At 31.8% G+C, this 19,163-nt stretch overlaps 1 protein-coding gene across 2 annotated transcripts; it reads left to right on the forward strand.

Annotated features, from left to right (window-relative positions):
• The first annotated feature begins 156 nt into the window (after positions 1 to 156).
• On the forward strand, positions 157 to 15,781 carry LOC143242410 (uncharacterized). Of its 2 annotated transcripts, XR_013022625.1 has the most exons (6): positions 161 to 578; positions 4,059 to 4,336; positions 11,923 to 12,134; positions 13,569 to 13,729; positions 15,041 to 15,172; positions 15,635 to 15,781. XR_013022625.1 is itself a non-coding variant. In XM_076485773.1 (4 exons), exons 2-4 carry the CDS (start codon positions 4,217 to 4,219, stop codon positions 13,649 to 13,651), a joined length of 399 nt encoding a protein of 132 aa, XP_076341888.1. In that variant the 5' UTR covers positions 157 to 578; positions 4,059 to 4,216; the 3' UTR covers positions 13,652 to 14,041. The 2 variants fall into 2 exon arrangements, 1 of the variants encoding a protein (XP_076341888.1); XM_076485773.1 differs by lacking the exons at positions 15,041 to 15,172; positions 15,635 to 15,781 and having other exon boundaries at positions 157 to 578; positions 13,585 to 14,041.
• Positions 15,782 to 19,163: the final 3,382 nt, after the last annotated feature.

Here is a 19,163-nt window from a genome sequence, read left to right on the forward strand (position 1 = left end):
ATGTAAAATATAAGAAAATGAGTTCTTTAAGAAAGCAAGTTTTATATCCTCAGTTTCAGAAAATGTGGGAAGACTAGGACATTTCTTAAAATTCTGTTTATAAAATATAGATTTGTAAATCCTTTTTCCTTGTTATTATAATAACAACAGGAAAACTGAGAAATATAATATTATGTAGAATATAAGATAATGAGTTCTTTAAGAAAGCAAGTTTTTATATCCTCAGTTATAGAAAATGTGGGAAGATCAGAACATTTCTTAAAATTCTGTTTATAAAATACAGATTTGTAAATCCTTTTTTGCTTGTTAGTATAATAACAATAGGTAAACTGAAAAGCATCAACTCAGATTGTGATGTTTACAACGTATTAATAAGTAGGTTTTCTTCTTTCAGGTGGTTTACAGCTGTACAAAACATAATTCATCATGGTATCAAGCAGAAGCATGTTCCGTCTCCCACTATTCAGCTTCATCTACAGTCTTTCTTTGACAATGCAGCAATGCTAATGACTCTGCAACTCCAATCTCTCTGCAAGGTGTTTATGGAAAAATACACTGAATTTTTATGCAGATCTAAGGTAGTTATGCCAATATTTGCCTGACATTTTAAAGAAAGATGTTTAATTTATCTTTAGAATAACATGGGTTGCCCTATTTCCTATTTGTAAATGCATAAACTTTACTACATTTTGTCTGTTATAAATACATAATTAATTTTTACCAAAAGAATTGATTATCTGTAAAAGAAAGTTACCAGTAATACAAAAAATGTTTAAAAAAACGTGTAACTATAGATTAAATGTTTTATTGACATCTCATTGAACTGAATGTGTTAAATACTGGACCTGGAGCATATAAAGTTGAATAACTCTGGAATTTACAATAATCTAAACTAAGACTGAAGTGAGAAACTGAGCAGTGGACACTTCAGAATAAAAGACTCATTGAATGATGAATGGATGCAAAGAAAATACAAAACACTCCTCATTTATGATCAACAATTTAAGCTGAACAATCAACCAACTACATCACTGCATCTCAAACTATGATTAACTGATTTTGCCCGAGATGGAAAAATGTGAAAATTTCATTCAGCAAATAAATGAAGTGGAAGAGTGAATAGTGCTCATAAGATAAATGAAAAACAGAAACTAAACCTGTTAGGAGTAAACCAACTTTCATAGCTCATTAAAGAGAATCTTCACATATGCAAAGCCACATGAAATTATTTCATAACAATAATTTGTACACAAATACTCCAGAGCTGATGAAGTGCTGTTGCCCAAAACATGGTATTCATGTTTTATCAATAAAGTTATTTTAAATTGTTGACTCTTTCAACATTACTTTATAATCTATTTTGCATTTGTTATTTTCTCACCTATACAATTATTTTATTATTAGAACTAATTGTTCCTTTATTATGTCATTGATGTAAATCAAAAAATGAGCAAAGGTTCTAAACCTGACTCTCACTTGTGATATTAATAGTGTGACTGAATTGTATTTACAGTAACAATCTTCCATTCAGCTGCTCTTCTATCCAGTTAGGTAATTGTTTTCTAATACCTACAGAGATAATTCCTTTTAAATGTTTTATTTAGCACCTTGTCAAATGCTTTCTGAAGGTCAATATACCAAATCTACACTGTTATCCTCATCTACATAATCAGTAACCCTTTGAAATGACTTTGTAAAGCCTCTATTATCAGACTTTCTTAAATTTTTTTCACAACTGATGTAAGATTAATACACTTATAATCACTGGGAGAATTATTATCTCTCATGAAAAGAGGAGTGAAATATTAGCTAACTTACAATCCTTTGGCACCTGCCCACTATTCAAGAACTAACAAAAATAGTAGCAAGCAGCTTATATATCTAATCCTTAACCTCCTTCAAATTTCTTGGTAAATATCTAGCCCAGTAGCCTTATCGTTCTTTAAACTGCTCAATGTTTTCTAAACAAGCTCAGAATTAATGAAATCATCTTTTTCAACCTGTTCAAGATTAGGAATACCTTTTAAATATTCATTAATTAAAACTGAAGAAAAACAAATTTAATAACCCAGCCTTCTCATAATCATTAAATATAGGCCGATCTCTATCAGTCCTAAAGGGTTTTACCTTATCTGAAGACTTTGTTATATTTCTTGAATATACAATGCTTTTCTTTAATTTTATCTCTTATACCCTTTGTGAACCAACCTGATTTTGTATTTGGAGCTACCCTTTTCTTTCTAAAGGAATACATTTGTTTAATTATTTTCTCTGTATTTACCCCACAGACAATCCTATTCACATACTTTGTCAAGGAATCACCCATAACTACAATCTTCTTAGGTTATCATCCACATCCTTCTCTGTTTCTTTTGTTGACTTTCTCTCTAGTAGTTCCTTGTATATACAATTCAATGAATAAAATATTTTGTTCAATAGAACAGGCTCGTTACAGTTACCTCCACTGTATAATACTCTTCCTAACTTTCTGAAAATCATTGTTAGTTGATGTACCCTTTCTTATAAAAGCTTAAGCCCTTGCTGCCATCTCCCACAGTTTACACATCTCTTTATTTATAATAGTGATAGGCATAAGCCTCTTGTGTCTTTCTATTTTTTTTTAATCTTTTGAAATTCTTTTTGAAGTGGTTAGCCTTAGCCAGTGGAAAGTTGCTACACAACATTTACCAACCCATTTACAATGTTTTGGAGGTAAAACATCTGAATTATAAAATTCAAGTTATCGTTGTAGTCATCTTTGAATATCAAAGTTAATGTTAACTGACACTATCATACAACTCACATAAGATTTGCATTAAGAATAAAAGTAGAAAAACTTTAATTTACACAAAAGAGAAACAGTCCTAAAACATTTTTTCTGCATTTTCAAAAAAGGTTTACAAAGAAGTATACAAGTGCAAGAACCACAACACACTGCTGAGTATATATTCTTCAACATTAAAAAAAAGTTAAACTACAGTGATACAAACTAACAGCTTTCAGAGAAGAAGGAAAAACAATTTTGGTTACTTTCCCAAAACATTTTGTGTATACATGTATTATGATTGTTTCTCTTGTGTGTTTTAATTCACATTTAAATTTTGTAAGCAGATTAGCTTATAATTAGTATGATTCATTTCTTTTTTTTTTTATTACTTTACCTAAAATAGCATAATTCTATGTATATTATGTAATTTCAATGACCAAGCTTGATTGCCTTGTAAAAGAACTTGTACCTTTAATACATCCCATGTTATTTTCTAAAGTTTACCACAGAAAAGATATTTTCATTGTTTACAAAAAACCAATGGAAAATTTCTTTAAAATTACTTTAAACATTGGTTTTGTTGTTTATTTAGCATTGTAGAAAATTTACTTCCAAATATGGGCTAAATATACTTTTCTTTCTTCTTTGTGGATAAAAGTTAGTCAACTAATCTGAGTATAATGTTTATGAGTTTTAGACATACACCTTAAATTACTGTCTTGCAAATCATTTTGTACTGTTTGTGTTCATATGTGATGTTCATTACAGTATCAGAACTTTGTTTACATTTTTTCTTAAGACTTTGATTATTACTTCAGATAAGATAAAAATTTAAACTTTGATTATTACTCCACATAAGATAAAAATTAAAACCTATTAACTGTAAAAATAATGCTTTTCATCACCACACATACATAAGTAGAAAATGAACCCAGCCATTTACTTGTACAGTTCAAATCCTTGGCTGTACAAAAATATATTTTATACAAATTGAGAGTTAAGTATGGTGAGCAGTTAGTTTTAGTTGATAAGTTCTGTATAACAGAGGACTGCATTTTAAAATACATGTTTGCATACCTATACAACCTTCATGCAGTTGTTTACTTGCTTGTCACAAAAAGAAAAAAAATGTTACAGATTAGTTAGAAAACATTAAAATATTTTCTAAACTTTTACAAATGTGTTTTTAGGCTTTGTAGAGTAGATAAGATGCAACCATCCAGTATGTTGCACAAAAATATCTATTTCTCTTTAGAGTAAAATTTGTATACATGTCTTTTTTTTGTTTCAGGAAAATCACATGTTTATTATAAAATTGGTTGCAGTTGGACAGCAGATCAAACTTGAACCAACTCACCATGATTTTGAAACATTTTTGCTGGATATCTTGGATTCTTTGCTTCATTCTGTCAGAATAATTCCTCGAGTTGAAAATCATCTGAATACAGTATGTTTTGGCTCTCAAGTATTATCAAGACACAGATATTAACTGTTGTCAAAGAACAATTCCAGCATCTTCAGAAATACATGAACAACTTTAATAAGTATCTTTACATTTTAGATGGTGAGGTATGTTTTCAAGTTATTAAAGTAGGAAATTTATTTGCATCATTTGATCAGTGATCATGTTAAAATATAAAGAATTAACAGTTTTTTCTATTATATTTAATCATTTTATATTTGATTATGATGGCTAACTATGGGATAATAGAAAAACTGCTTATGTTTGTGCTGCCTAACATGTTACTTCTAGTGGAGCAGCAAGTACAAAATTCAGTATGGACCCACAGCAATATTGTGCACAGGATGTACACTGTCCTTTTGAGACAAATTACAGATTAAAAACAAAAACTCTACATATGACTTATTTAGACATGGGAATAATCATGCAGTCTCTAACTGAGTAGGCTTGAGTAATGTGCAGAATGGTTACAGTCATGCCAAAGCCATCCCATGCTTATGATATTCAAATATCTGATATATCTACTCAGCACACGGGAGAAGACACAGTAGTCCTTAGAAAGTAACATACAGCGATTAGATCCAAATGCAAGCCCACCAATATCACTCCTAGGAGGGTGCTAAGAGTACTTTCAGAGTTAAATAGATATCAGTAAAATAGTAGGTAAAATACATAGTGGCCAAGGGGGATAACATAGAGAACTAAGTTTATGTGCTGATCCATCAAGACTTTCTGTAGAGGCCCTGAAGGTGCATGCCAAGTGTAGGTGAGAAGTGTATATGCACAAACAGCATTTCTGCTTGATATATATATGTATGATAGATGTAGTAAACATTTAAGAGCATTTGTAAAATGGATAAGTTATTCTAAATATATTTATAATTACAAAAACAAACCTCAGCAAAACTGACTGAATTCTAACTTTTTAGCAGTCCCCAAACCCAGTGGGTCAGCAGTAACTTTATGGATTTAAATCTCTAAATTCATGAGTTCAATTCACTACAGTGGACAGAAAACACAGTCCAATGTGTAGGATTTTACTAAAACAACAATAAATTTTTTACTACATTTCTTCATTAAAGCTTTTCTCCCCCCGCTAGTACAGCGGTATGTCTCCAGATTTACAAAGCTAAAATCAGGGGTTCAATTCCTCTCAGTGGGCTCATCAGATAGCCCAATGTGACTTTGCTGTATAAAAACACGCACACGCAAACTTTTTTATGTATTCTCTTCAGAGGCTATTATTATCAGATATTTTTTTGCTATAATGTGTTTTTCTAGTTTAAGAATTTACTGAAGGCCTTTGTAAATAGAACATTGTGGAGACTTCAGGACCAATTAAATAATACTAAACATTTGCTAGATGTAAAGAAATATATGTTAATGAATCTCACAAGACAAATTAACAAGAATAATTAAATATTGTGTAAATGACAGCAATATAGCAGGTTAATGAAAAACAATATGAAGTTCTGCATTGGACTATGTTAGAAGACTATATTCTGAGAGTAAAAATTTTAAATACTTTTGTTACTTGATTTATTAAGTGGAATATTTAGTGTCTGATATTTGTGTCTGTGTTACTTAAGTGTTTTAAAACCAAAAAAATCATAATGTCATTTTGTTCATTAACACTACAATGTGATTGTGTTAGTAAACAATGCTCTGTGTCTTTAGAGAGTTTATTATGTAACTGTGTTGGTAAACTCTTGGTTACATAGTAATATTTGTATTATTTGATAATTGAGTTTAAAGCAGACAGTGTGATTGTATTAATAAACTGTACTTTAGCAATAAATAAGTGTTATTATATTATTAACATATTGTATTATATGTGTTGCATTGTTTTAATAATAATTATTCCAGTATGATCTCAAACACAGCTATATCACATTTCTTTTGCTCTTTGAGCATTGTTAAAAACTTTTCTCAATCAGTGCACCAGTCTATATACCCCTATCAATTTTGCACCATTTCTGAACATGTACATATCATGTGACTACTTTCCACCAACAGTATTGTGCTACCTATATTGAAGCAGCTTAGCTCTTTCTGCCATTCTCACTCAATCCTCACTTTTAAGAATTGGCAGATTCTGAAAGAAATACACAAGAAAAATGTTAACTTCTGATATGGTCTTACCTCCTTTCACACCTTCTCTATTGGTACAGCATTGTTTAGTTATGTTTTTTTGCATGCTACTGAAATATAAGAGATCTCATGAATTGCAAACATTGTGTCAACTATGCATTTCCTGTTACAGTTGAAAATGTTACTGTTAAACAGCTTCTCAGGAATCAGGTTAGACTTCATCTGTAAAGAAAGTTTGTCTTAATTTGCAGGAAGCTACGTTTGTATGTTCAACAGTTATTTCTTCTTATTTTTCATGTGGCATTGTTTCTGAGAAAGATACAATTAATGAGAAAATAATTTGGACTCTTTTTCTCCAGTAGCTTATTTTAATCTATTACACTGTACACTTCTTAAAGAGTTTTCACCTTCCACCCATTCCTGTACTGCAATGTCATTCACTTTGGTGGTGAATTGTTCTTCCTGTCCTTTATCCTGTTGCTTCCAGCTCTATCAGGGAATCCATGATAAGTATTTCAACATGAATGCTTCACACTTGGTTAATACACTTGTAGCTTGGCTCCAATACTTTTTGTGTGGCTTTGTCCTTATCTAAAAAATGGAAGAATTAAGTATTTTGTGTCATCTCTGTTTGGACTTTGCTATGTTGGAAATTTATGTGTCATTTGTCATCTAAGTGTCTTTAGAGGCATTGCAAATGAGATATTGATTATTACTTTGTTGTTTTTCTTTGCATATTCATTAATATTAAATACTGTGTAGACTTAACAAATTTCAAGGGCTTGTTAGGTTATTTTTACTAAGTTCTTTAACTAAGTATGTTTAAATTGATTGCAAGTTACACATGATTACTACTTGTAACATCTTATTTGTTATTCCAGCTCTCAAATGGTGCAACAGTATGTCTGTGGATTTACAATATCAGAAACTGGGTTTCAATACTCATGGTGGACAGAGCATAGATAACCCATTGTGAAACTTTGTGCTTAACTTCAGACAAACAATTCTTATTATCTTTTAATAATTTTCTTCATCAATCTTAACTGTGTGCTTTATCATCTTAATTTTTGTTAGTGTAGGACTTAAATGTGTCCTTTTTTCTTTAGGTTAATTTAGAGGATTTGTGAATTAATATTGATTCTTAATGTGTTTTCTAGGTAATTTTATTGGTTTGCACATTTTTTTATTATTTTGTGGACTATGCCGATTTAGATGGTTTGTCTGATATTTATCAGTACTTTTAAGCTATATATGTTTAAATAGCTTGTATGTCACATATCTTTACTAGTAACATGTAATTCACTAATCTATAAGAATGATATTTTTCATTGTTTTTATCTCCATGCTTTATTCTCATAATTTTCTTCAGTGTTTGATGTAATTATGTGTCCTTTGTCATCTAGATTACTTCAGATGAATTGTAAGTTAGATGTGGATTATTAATGTGTTTTCTAGGTAATCTTAATCATTTTGCACAGTTATTATTATTACATATTTTGTGGGCTAGATACACTTAGATGGTTGTCTATTTGATACTTATAAGTACTTTGCTAATTAGGTAGATTTAGATAATTTCTAGATTACATACCAGAAATAGGTACTTGATTGTTCTATTTGAATAAATGCTGTTGTTTTTTTGTAATTCTTCACTATGTGCCTTATCATACTAATTTTGTAAACTTAGAACTTAAATGTTTGTTTTGTTCCATCACTGACATGTTTTATTCTTTCCTGGTTACAGAGCTGAGCTTTGCTTTGGTTTCTTTTCTTATGTTCATGACACTAGTAATGTCATTTTATCCTTGTAATCTACAGCTTGAGTTCTTCTTTCCATATCACCATTCTCAAGTTTTTGGCAGTTCATCAAGCTTTATCCTACTTTCTTCCTCTCTCTATCATGGAGTGGGTGGTAATGTTACATTCTGACATCTTCACTGTAGTAACTCGTATCACAGAGCCAGGAAGTAACAGTTCAAGGTCTCTGTGTTTTCAGATCCTAAATCTCTTTTCTGGGCCCACAATTACCACTTTGTGGTCTTCACTTGCCTTTTCTCCTAAATCTGGTAGTGGATTTTATCTCCTCCCAACAAGATTCTACATGTGGAATAGTCTCTTAATCTACAGGCCTGTAGGTGGATATGTTTTCAGTTGGAGATATCTCATTTATGCCTTTCTCCACTGGATCACCAAATTTCCTTTTCTTTCTTCTTCTGTTTATTATCCACTAACTTTGGGGGTAGTCGTGTTCAGTCAAGTTTGGAGAATTCTTCACAATTATGCTTAATATCTTATTTGATATTCTTTCAAGAGTTCTATTTTTATTCCAAACCACACTATGTCTTGTTTTACTAGTGGTTCTGTCTTGGCCAATATAACCATCATTCTCACTGCTCCAGCCTTTACTTGTGTAACCTTTGTCTACCCTTAAATCTGTATTCTGTTGATTTCAGTTATATATTGTTCGTCCAGATGTCACCACACTCTGCCTTCACACATGGCTTTTGTCAGGTGCATTGTTTCAGCCCAGGGATTGACTCCATGTGTTACATCTTTTTTTTTTTGTACTTGTACCCTTTCATGTCCATTTACCACATAGGTGAGAGTATACCTTAATACTTTGATCTATTTGTTGTGAGTTTTTTCCTTTCTACCCTTCTGTTCATTCTCTTTCATTGTTCTTCACCTGGTTGTTTGACAAAGGGTTCTCCACGTTGGTCATTTCTAGATATCTGATAGACTTGTCAAACACATTCCTTTTCTGCAGGTTTTGTCTTTCCCTTTCATTTCTCTCCATTTTTATTATTTCAAGTCATGCATCCTCTATGTTCCTATAATATGGATGATTGGGATCTTTGTGTGATTCTTTACATCTTTACCATCCTTCCTTTGAACTTTCATTTTCATGTTCCATCATCCTCTTCCCCTCAAGATTTTATTTTCTTCTCCTCATTGCTTATGGAAATCACAAATTAGATATTTCTGTTTTCAATGTTACCTGCTTCTTCTACCATTTCTCTTATGTCATACTGCTTAACTGGTCTTTCATCCCTAAGATTTGTGCTGCTCATGGATGCTGTTTGACTATCACTTTCATCTTTCACTGGTGCTGATGCTGATTAACTTTTGTCTAGTTCTCTCCTTATGATTTTATGTGGTATTTCCTGACTACTTTTGAGGTTCAATTTCCCAACTTTTATACCCTGGAAACCTTTCATTTTCATAATAACTCATTAGGCTGGTGTATTCTAACTCCTCCATGGAAGGCCCCCACCTCCACAATGTGTTTTCTCACCTTATTCATCATTTTGTCATATCTTTTTGCCTGGTCAGATATGCACTATTGACGTCATGATTACATTATAACACTCACTGTAGGAATGGGATGTTTCAACAAGACCACTTGTAGCATACCCTGTGGTATGTATATGTATATATCATTTGGAGACCATCACTCATGGACTTCCTGAGTAAAGCAGAAGGGGATTATCACCCATGCTTGCTGACCTTTTGATTGCATTAATTGGGAGTGATATGCTTTTAAAAGTAGGAATTAAAGATACCCATTGTACTTTCTCTAGTGTGATGGTCCTCTGGACTCCCCACCACATGTAATTCCCCCTTTTTTCTTTCAGTGTAACATGGGAGTTCTTACCCATTTCTTAGTTTCTGAAAAGATTGATCATGAGTGAGACTAGAAATTTACTTTACCAGTTAGAAGAGGGCAAGGCTGATCTGCCTTCTTCCATTTCCTCTGGATGCTTTTTATCAGGTGGACTCCTGTCAAAATAAAGTAACAAATAGGTTAGAGCAGGCCCAGCCTATACAGAATCCTCCTCTTAAAACTAGGTGCAGGATGACACTCTCCTATTCTTATAGCTGTTTATGGTAGAGACTCCTATTCTCATTAATTCTGGTTGCAGGAGGTTCTTTTCCAGCTCCTACAATTGAGTTTGGGGGACTTCACCTGCTTCTCAGTGACAGATACAGGACATAAGTGCACTGTTCCTATGGTTGAGTAAGTGTTACAAATCTTCCTAATAATTCCAGATGCTGGATATCTCTTTCCTGTATTTATGACTGGGTAATGAACGATTTCTGTTCGTGACACTGGTTACAGATATTGCTTTGTTCATGAGGTTGATTTGAGGCAACCCTGTAATGCTAGTTTTGATGTATTATACTTCTTGTTCCTAATGTGGTTTTGGGAGTTTGTCCAGTTTCAGCCAGAAGCTAACTTCCACTTCTTAATTCCTGTATACTTATGATTAGGCTTGTTACGTATATATATAGATAACACAGTCCACGTGGCTTAGCCACGTTTATGTTTATGTCATAATTTATCTTTTTTTCATCATCAACCTTCTAATGCCAAGGACAAGTCATGAAATCTCATTTGTCTGGTTGAGATTGCACGTGTATGTAGCTAATTCTGTTTATATTTTACTGTGGATTACACCTATGACAGATTCATTTCCTACATCATGAGCAAAGAGCATACCTGTTCCAGAAGTCAGTATGGTACCTCATAAGTGTGTTTCATTTTCATCTCAAAGCACATACATTCATTCAGGGGAGTCACTTTCCACTTGGTTCCCACATTGTATGCTAAAACTTTGCACTGTTGAATTCAAGTTTTATATGAAAGGAGGTAAGACCATATTGGAAGTTAACATATTTCATGCACTGAAAATGCATTTCTGATAGCTGCTTACTTCCTCTACCCTTGGCTGGTGTTCTTCTTTTATAACCTGCCATGAAAGTGAGGATTGAATAACAATAGCAGAGGGAGGTAGCTGCACAAATGTAGGTGATGCAAAAAATTAGTGGAGAGTATTCACATGATATGTACATGTTGAGGTATCATGTGAAATTGGTGAAGTATATTAACTGGCAGGCTGATCATGAAAATGTTTTACAATGCTTAGAGGGCAGAAAAAGGTTGAGATAGCTTTATGTAAGACGAAGTAAGTACCTATTTATAATACATTTTCAGTGTATGAAAAATGTCAACTTCTGAACTTTAAAAAAATAATTTTTTTGCATTTTGAATTTATAATTCTGTGTCTAAGGTTTACCAAACTCACTTGTATTATTGATTCAAAAAACTATTTTTCTTTCTTTGATATAGTAAAACTTTTGCAATAAGTCATATTCATGCTTTTTTTTGCAAAGTTTTCCTGTAAAGATAAATTCTCTTCATTTACATTATTAGACGTATATAAATACTTTTAATTTGATATTTTATTAAGTTTATTAGATATTAAATTTTTCCATCGAAACCTTCTAGTTCTTTTTCCACTGAAATTTCAAGAACCTTGTTATGTGATATGCAGGTCTTTGATTTGCACTACCTAACACTGTTTGAACTTATTTTTAAGAACTTCATTCATTGAAGTGTTCAGTTAGAGATGTTAGTAAAGAAAAGAAGGAGGTCCTAATTCTAAAATAGTTTTTGCTATCCTAAAATATGTTTTAAATCTGTAAATTTTGTTCAAATACAGTTTTATGATAACATTTTTTATGTATTTTTTAGTTTATTATTTTTTTATTTCCCAATAATGCATCTTCATTAGACTGAAAAAATCACTGTTTAATATGTTAGAGTGAGAGCAGCTTTGTAGTATGGAGAAAACAGGTTTATGAGTATAAATCATGGATCAACAAATTTATGTACACTGCAGACAAAATTGTTGATCTTGGAATGTTCCAGTTGGATTTTCGGGAACATTATGAGTCTTTAGCTAGTCAAACAGAGATCCTTTTGGAAAAGTTATTGAATAACATCTCAAATGAGCACCAGGAAGAAAGTAAAAGGTAACACCATAAAAAATTTAAGCACAGACTTTTTTAATGTTATAAATTCTAATCTAATCAGTTTATCAACAAAAAGCATAAAATGAGAGGGTATTAGATACATACTGTTAATTTAAAAAGTGTGTAGCATTTTTTTATTGCACAGTAAATATTAATTTACACTAATAAGTACCTTCACAGTTATGTCATCTAATATATTATCTTATCTACTTGATAATAGTCATTTTATAAATTTATTAAAATATTTTAAAGTTGATAACCTATCCTGACATAAAAAAGATAACAAATAAAAAATGATGCATAAGTTGTTAAGTTGTATTTTTGTAAAATCTATTAAACAGAAGGAAGTATATATAGAAGGAAGTAGGAATCTATTGTTTATTGGGTTATTATTCTCTACAAATATTCAAAAGAGCTAAAAGGTAACACTGATAATTTGTGAAAGACAATTTTAAAACATATCTGACCCTTACAAAAATTATGTATGTTATAGTCAAAAGCCAACTAGTTTAGAACTACATCAGTTATTACAGATCATAATTAAAATAAAATGCCTTAATGAAAGTCAACCAGTATAAAAAAATTGTAAAATTTACTTACTGTTGTAAATCAATGAACTAGAAAATGAAATCCTAAAATCATTAGATTGTATTGAGTCATTTGTAGTACTCTTGCTATTTATGATTTTTGTTGATATAGAACTGAAACTTCTTTTAACTAATAAAGTCTTATTTCCTAGTAATAACTATAACCATTTTCGTTTGTTTATTTATATCACTTCTATTCTTCACCTTCAGGTTTTCACCCTAATAAACAAAATATTAGACTTACACGATGACTGGAAATTCTGTACAATTGAGAAAAGCCTTACTATTATTGTTGGATTAACATGTTCATCACCAATGAAGTACTAATGAGTCATTTCTATTAATCAGGCACTAATGATGTGTTAACACATCAATCAGCAAAGATGCTATAACTGTGTGTAAGCAAACAGATAAACAGTCCTTTAGTATTGTACAATGATCATGCATGTGTGTTTCCCTCTTTCAATTAGTAGAAAGTATTTTTTTACTAAAATTTCAGTTCACATGACCTGAGATTTCTGCAGTGCCTTGTTTTGATTACTATTATGGCAACAAGATAGCAAAGTTGTTTAGAGTTTTACTCTGAATGAAACTGCAAGTAATTTACAAAATTCCAATGCACAGTCATTTGAAGAGGATGAAGTAGGTAGTAATTATGAACCTTGTGAGCCTGATGATTCAAGAGGACTGGAGTGTAAATACTAGGTTTTTTTCCAAACTGCTTCATTCATGGCAGATACAATAACCCAGACACTGACAGTGCACTGGAATACTGGTATAAACTGACAGGTGGCTGATTGTTCGAGCTAAATGTATCAGTCCAACTAATATTTATTTTATTGCATAGCCTCAACTGGTTACAGGTTTGCTACAAGAGGCTGTTCCAGTTGGAATATTCAAACTGCTTATTGTGGAGGATTTTTTGAATAGGATGGTTGCTGAAAGGAATAAGTTTGCTGAACAGCTATTGGAATTGAACTTCCTGTTTTTAATGCCTCTTTGACACAAGTAAGAAATAGGAGTCACTGTACATTATTGGCTTAGTGTATGAGATATAATTACTGTAGCAGTAAGTGTATGAAACCACGTTACACTGTGTACACTGTATTCACTAAAGGTTAAAATACCTGTGTTTGCACATATGATTGACACACAAGAACACCAAGAAGTAATGATTTATTGTTAAAGAAAATACACTTTAATTATACAGATGTGAAAAAACTAAACACTTAAGAGAAATTGTTTGATTGCTCTATATATTTAACATGCAGTTTTTGAGTTTTCTTCATAAATGCCTACTTTTATTTAATTTTAACTAACATGGCATTACATGTATAAGTTTTTATCTTGTAGGATTTGTGACGAGTACAAACACATTGTAGATAAAGCTTTAACCATTCCAAAAAAGCACTCAGGAGTTGATGAACTCTAAGGTAAGAAATGAAAATAATATTGACATTTATTACATATGTTACATATTATACTTTATCTATTAGTCTACAACTAATTACGTTACATACATTACATATTACGATTTCAAATAACTAGACATTTTAATTTTAATTTAGAAGATAATTAAATGTCACAATGTATTAAATTTACAATATTTGCCAACAGGATTAATACACACAAGTTTCTTAACACAAACCAATTTTGACATACAAAAAAACAATACAATTTATAATAACAGTTATTAAAAATAATTATGAGAAATAATTATTTATATACTAAAATTTTACAAACTCACAAACAATATTCAGTCTTCTTTCTTGTCTGAAACTGGATATTTCATTAATAGTCCAGGCCCACAACGAATAAATTAGTTTTATGTTGATACACATGCATTTCATTTGAGAGGAATGCTAGCTAACTCTATTTGTGGTTAAAGTAAGCTGCAAAAAATTAATTTTTTTTTGTAACATAGTTGATGGTCGTTCTCAATTTTTTTTAAGTACAGATATAATCATATACATGTGTATGTGTGTGTATTGTTTTCTTAAAGACAAATACACATAAAGATAGATATATACATGAAAAAAATCTAAAAAGGACTTTGTTTGAAATGATAGTGTAAAAGAAACGTGTTATACTAAGGAGTAATGTTTACTGTGTTTTTAGAAAAACTTAAAGGTAATGTTTCACAAATGTAAAAAAAGGTTTGATAAAATATTTTTATCAAATTAATTATATTCTAATAATTTTTTCTTTGTTAAATATTACTTTTATTTTATGATAAACACTATATATACCTTTATATTTCATATACTATATATTTCAAATTGTGAAGTATTTTCACTTTTTTATTTTTCATTTTTACAGAGAGTGGGAACACAAGTTGTTGATGTTAGGAGAGATAATTGATGAGTGGTTAAAAGTTCAAGCTACATGGCTATATTTAGAGCCAATCTTTAGTTCCCCTGATATTATGGCTCAAATGCCAGAGGAGGGAAGGTATGCACTACAACTATTTTAATATTTCCTCAATGTTTTTAGAATTTGTATAAGTAGTATTTTATTGCTTGTGTGAAGACAATTTATATATTATTGTTTTATCTCTGATTTTTTTTATTCTCTTTATATACATATTTATGTATATAGCTTAGTATTTTAAACATCAAATATAATTATTAGTGCTTTGTGTAATTCAATTATCTTCTTATACTTATTAGTTGAAATAGAAAAATGTAGTTGTGATAAAAATAAAATGCAGTTATTAAAAACGTTCCATACAGGAAAGAAATACAAATAGAAAACATATTTTTATTTGTTTAAATCTATTGTTACAGGTAGCACCACCTTTTAAATAATTTTGTGGTACATTTAAACTTTAAATGTGTTCCAACATCTTAGATGTTTTTTTAAATAATTGTTTGAATAATTACATCATCTTAATACTCTTATCATACAATACAGATGATTCACAACTGTAGACAAGAACTGGAGAGACACCATGAAAGCTGCTGTTTTAGACAGACATGTACTGGCAGTTCTCCAGGTTGAAAAAATTTAGAGAAACTAAAGAAATCCAGTGAGTTGTTGGAACTGATTCAAAAGGTAAAATTGCAGTCCTTTTGTTGAAACTGTTTAATCTCATTCAGAAGATAACTTTAGTATACTCAATGGCAGTTTTCACCTCTGGGATGTTCCCCATCATAAATTTAAAAAAGTATCTATAAAAATATTCAAGAAAACAAAATGGTCATAAATTTTCACTACCTAACTTAAATAAAGATATATACACATATAAATCAAATAAACAAAATAGGGAATTGTTTTTTTGATTTGTTTATATTTTAACGTTAATATGTCCTGCTAAGCACTCAGCTGTTGTCACCTTCACTTCACCACTGATATATAATTTTTATAGAAGTCTGGCCAACTGTTAGAATACCTCTCCTTACATTCACTTCATTGCTAACTTTTACTCCAACTTTCACACTTCACATCTCTAAGCAAATTGCTAACATAAATGCACATGCCACTCATGTGCTAGATGCCATTTGTGGACCACTCCACTTTTTCATGTGTAATTGCTTAGTTTTATATTTTGCTTTCCACAACATTTCAGTTAATGACATAATTGTTTTGCTATTATCAATGTGTTTTAAGTAAAGTTTTGTGTATATTTTACTTTTAAAATCAACAAAGTGGATTGCATATTTCCAAATAAGCTCAGTAAATTCACATTATTATTGCACTTGTGTTTAATTAAACCATCATTTTCTGAACTGTATTATATTAACCCTGATAAATATTTTAGATAGATCACACTGTTCACAATAATACATTCATTAATATAAAAATGTCTTACTTCTGAGACCATACCTACCTTCTCACACAGAAAGCAATCTTTCTTGTGCATCTGCCTGAGAGATTTGCATTCCACAATTCTTTAAACAACTTCAACCAACACTCACTAGATTTCTCATGATTTTCACCATTACATAATGATGTTATTATGTAATAAAAGCCCTCCACTAATATGAGCATGACATAATCTTCCTGTGCACTGAGATTTTCCACTGAGATTCTTCATTAATCTTCCTTAGCACTGTGTGTATTTGATGTATTTTGTTGTATTCATAACTTACAGAGGTTTGCAATCTAATAAAGGAACTTTGTTTTCTTTAGTTTATCAAACTATGAACTTTCAAGTTCATGCAACTTTGGCATCTGCTGAGATGAGGAATAACCTTGCAATTGTCAATTTCTTAATTTGGCTACTGAAAACATGTTAAACATAAATGGCATGATAGCCATTGTGCATAGGGTAGTAGGTTTTATTATGCAGCCATGAATTATTTCCCCTCATTTTGAGAAGGAATATGATGAGAAAGACAACTTTTACTGTTTGTCTCCCCCCTTCTGGTTATGCTCTCTTGTCGTTGAGGAGAATTTTTTAGACATCCTCATGCTATTTGGACCTTATCACTCTATCTCTCATTCCATTGTCTTACTATATTTCCCATTCTCTACATCACAACTCCCAACTTAAATAATTTTGATTCTTTTTCTATCTTCTGAAAATTATGTTAATAATATTGCTTCCTTTATAGATCTACCCCATGTCAGTGATCTTATTTCTTGTCCTTGCTTTCTAATTCCTTTATCATGGCCTACAGTTAACTGAACTTCCTCCTTCTAGAGTCATAGACCTTGAAATCTTTTTTGCCTGTTTGGGAGCAAGCCCACTGAGGTCGATTTCACTCTCCAGTGCTTAGTTCTCTTGTCTTTGCTTAATACTACTTTCTGTGTTTTATTACCTTTCCTCTCTTCACTTCATGTAAGAGACAATTCATCGAGCCCTACTTGAATTTTCTGGCAATTCCTGTTCCCTTCTCCTTTCTGCCATAGACTGTACTACTACTCTTTCCCTGTTTACTTGGATCATTATACTCCTCCCACTTCCTATATTTTTACCCCTTTTCCTATTTTATCCTTTTGCTCAATACTCTTCAGCCCAGTGTCAGACTTTCTGGATTCATCAATGACAATGGAGCAGATTCAGTTGTAATGGGGGCTGGTCTTTGATATGCACATCTTTGTTAACAACTATCTGCAGTTAGATGGGTCATACTTGTTAGTTTTCATGGACTGTCCTTTCAATTCTTCTCTCAGTTAATAGCTGGTTAACTTCACTTCTCTCTCAAATTACATCTATCTTCAATATCTGGAAGTCACTGTGCCAGATCTGTTGCACAAACAAGTCATAGAGAGGGTCTTACTTTCACCTGTTTGTGGTCCCCAATAAAACTGGGGACTGGAGGCTGGTAATCTACCTTTCCACTTTCATCTGCTAGGTGGTCATCCCTCATTTTTGCATGGAAAATTTCTTTACTCTTTGTTGGTTCTTTTTCCTTGGACTTTGGATGAGCAAGAGTGACATCTCAGATATGTTTCTTCATATTCCCAATGCTGAGTCTTAAAAATATTTCAAATTTGTTTCTTGAAATCATTCCTTCCAGTTCAGCGATCCTTTTTTCTTTTTAGCATTGCATTGACCTCCTATGTCTTTAACAGAACAGTCAAGGCTTTTGTGTACCATCTGAAAGAACTTGCTCCATGATTGGCTTCTTCTGTCCCATTAACAGGAGAAGTCTTACCTTCATACTTTCCTTCTGTAGGAAACTGTCTTTGTAGGATGGCTTGCCAAGACTTCTAAATGCTTTCTTATCCCATCAAATACCTTGTTTTTCTGGGAGTATTTTTTCAACTTCTTTCTCAGCTGGGCTGAATCTTACCCTGTCTATCTGCAAATGATGGAACATTCTCTCACTGGGATGTGAGTCTGTCCTACTCGTGTTGCCTGAGAGACTCTATTGTCTTTAGTAACTATAGCTTTCCTGAAACTGTTTATTCTACTGGGCCATGCTCATATCAACCATCTCTGAATGCCCTTGTGCAACCAGTGTAATGAATCACAGGAACCTTTGGGCCTACTGTTTCTCTTCTCACAGACATTTTTGAGTGGCTGTCTACCACTTCGATACCACTATAAATGTGCACCTACTTCCACCCAAATTTTTCTTATGCCTTTTTTCACCAATATATTCTTACTAGGAAGAGAGGCATCTCTGAATGACAACCTTATGTTGAACACTCTGATCAAGGATGTATCTTGACTTCAGCTTAATGTACTCAAACTTTTGGCAGTACTTTGGGCAAGTTCCCATTTCTACCCCTCCTGTTGGATCATTTAGTTATGGTTCACTCTTTAAACTTCACAGTCGTATCTTATATCAAGTGTCAGAAAAGTATCAGATTCAGGACTCTTTGTTTTCAAACCCTGTACCTTCTTTTTCTTGTGTCACTTCTCAATACATTTGCCTTATTGTCTGTCATGTACTATATGTTGTAAACCTCAATGTAGGCCATATATCTTGACCAGACTTTGTTCTGCCCCATGGAATAGTTTATTGACTTTGGGTTTTCAGATGAGCGA

Source organism: Tachypleus tridentatus, unplaced genomic scaffold (genome assembly GCF_004210375.1).
Source record: "Tachypleus tridentatus isolate NWPU-2018 unplaced genomic scaffold, ASM421037v1 Hic_cluster_2, whole genome shotgun sequence".
In the NCBI taxonomy this organism is placed as follows: Eukaryota; Metazoa; Arthropoda; class Merostomata; order Xiphosura; family Limulidae; genus Tachypleus; species Tachypleus tridentatus.

Bases quoted from the DNA above. Each gene is read 5' to 3' on its own strand.
- LOC143242410 (XM_076485773.1), top strand. From the start codon at position 4,217: ATGTTTTGGCTCTCAAGTATTATCAAGACACAGATATTAACTGTTGTC. The intron at 4,337-11,922 runs GTATGTTTTCAA...TTAATATGTTAG, and splicing joins TTTACATTTTAGATGGTGAG to AGTGAGAGCAGCTTTGTAGT. The intron at 12,135-13,584 runs GTAACACCATAA...AACTGGTTACAG, and splicing joins CACCAGGAAGAAAGTAAAAG to GTTTGCTACAAGAGGCTGTT.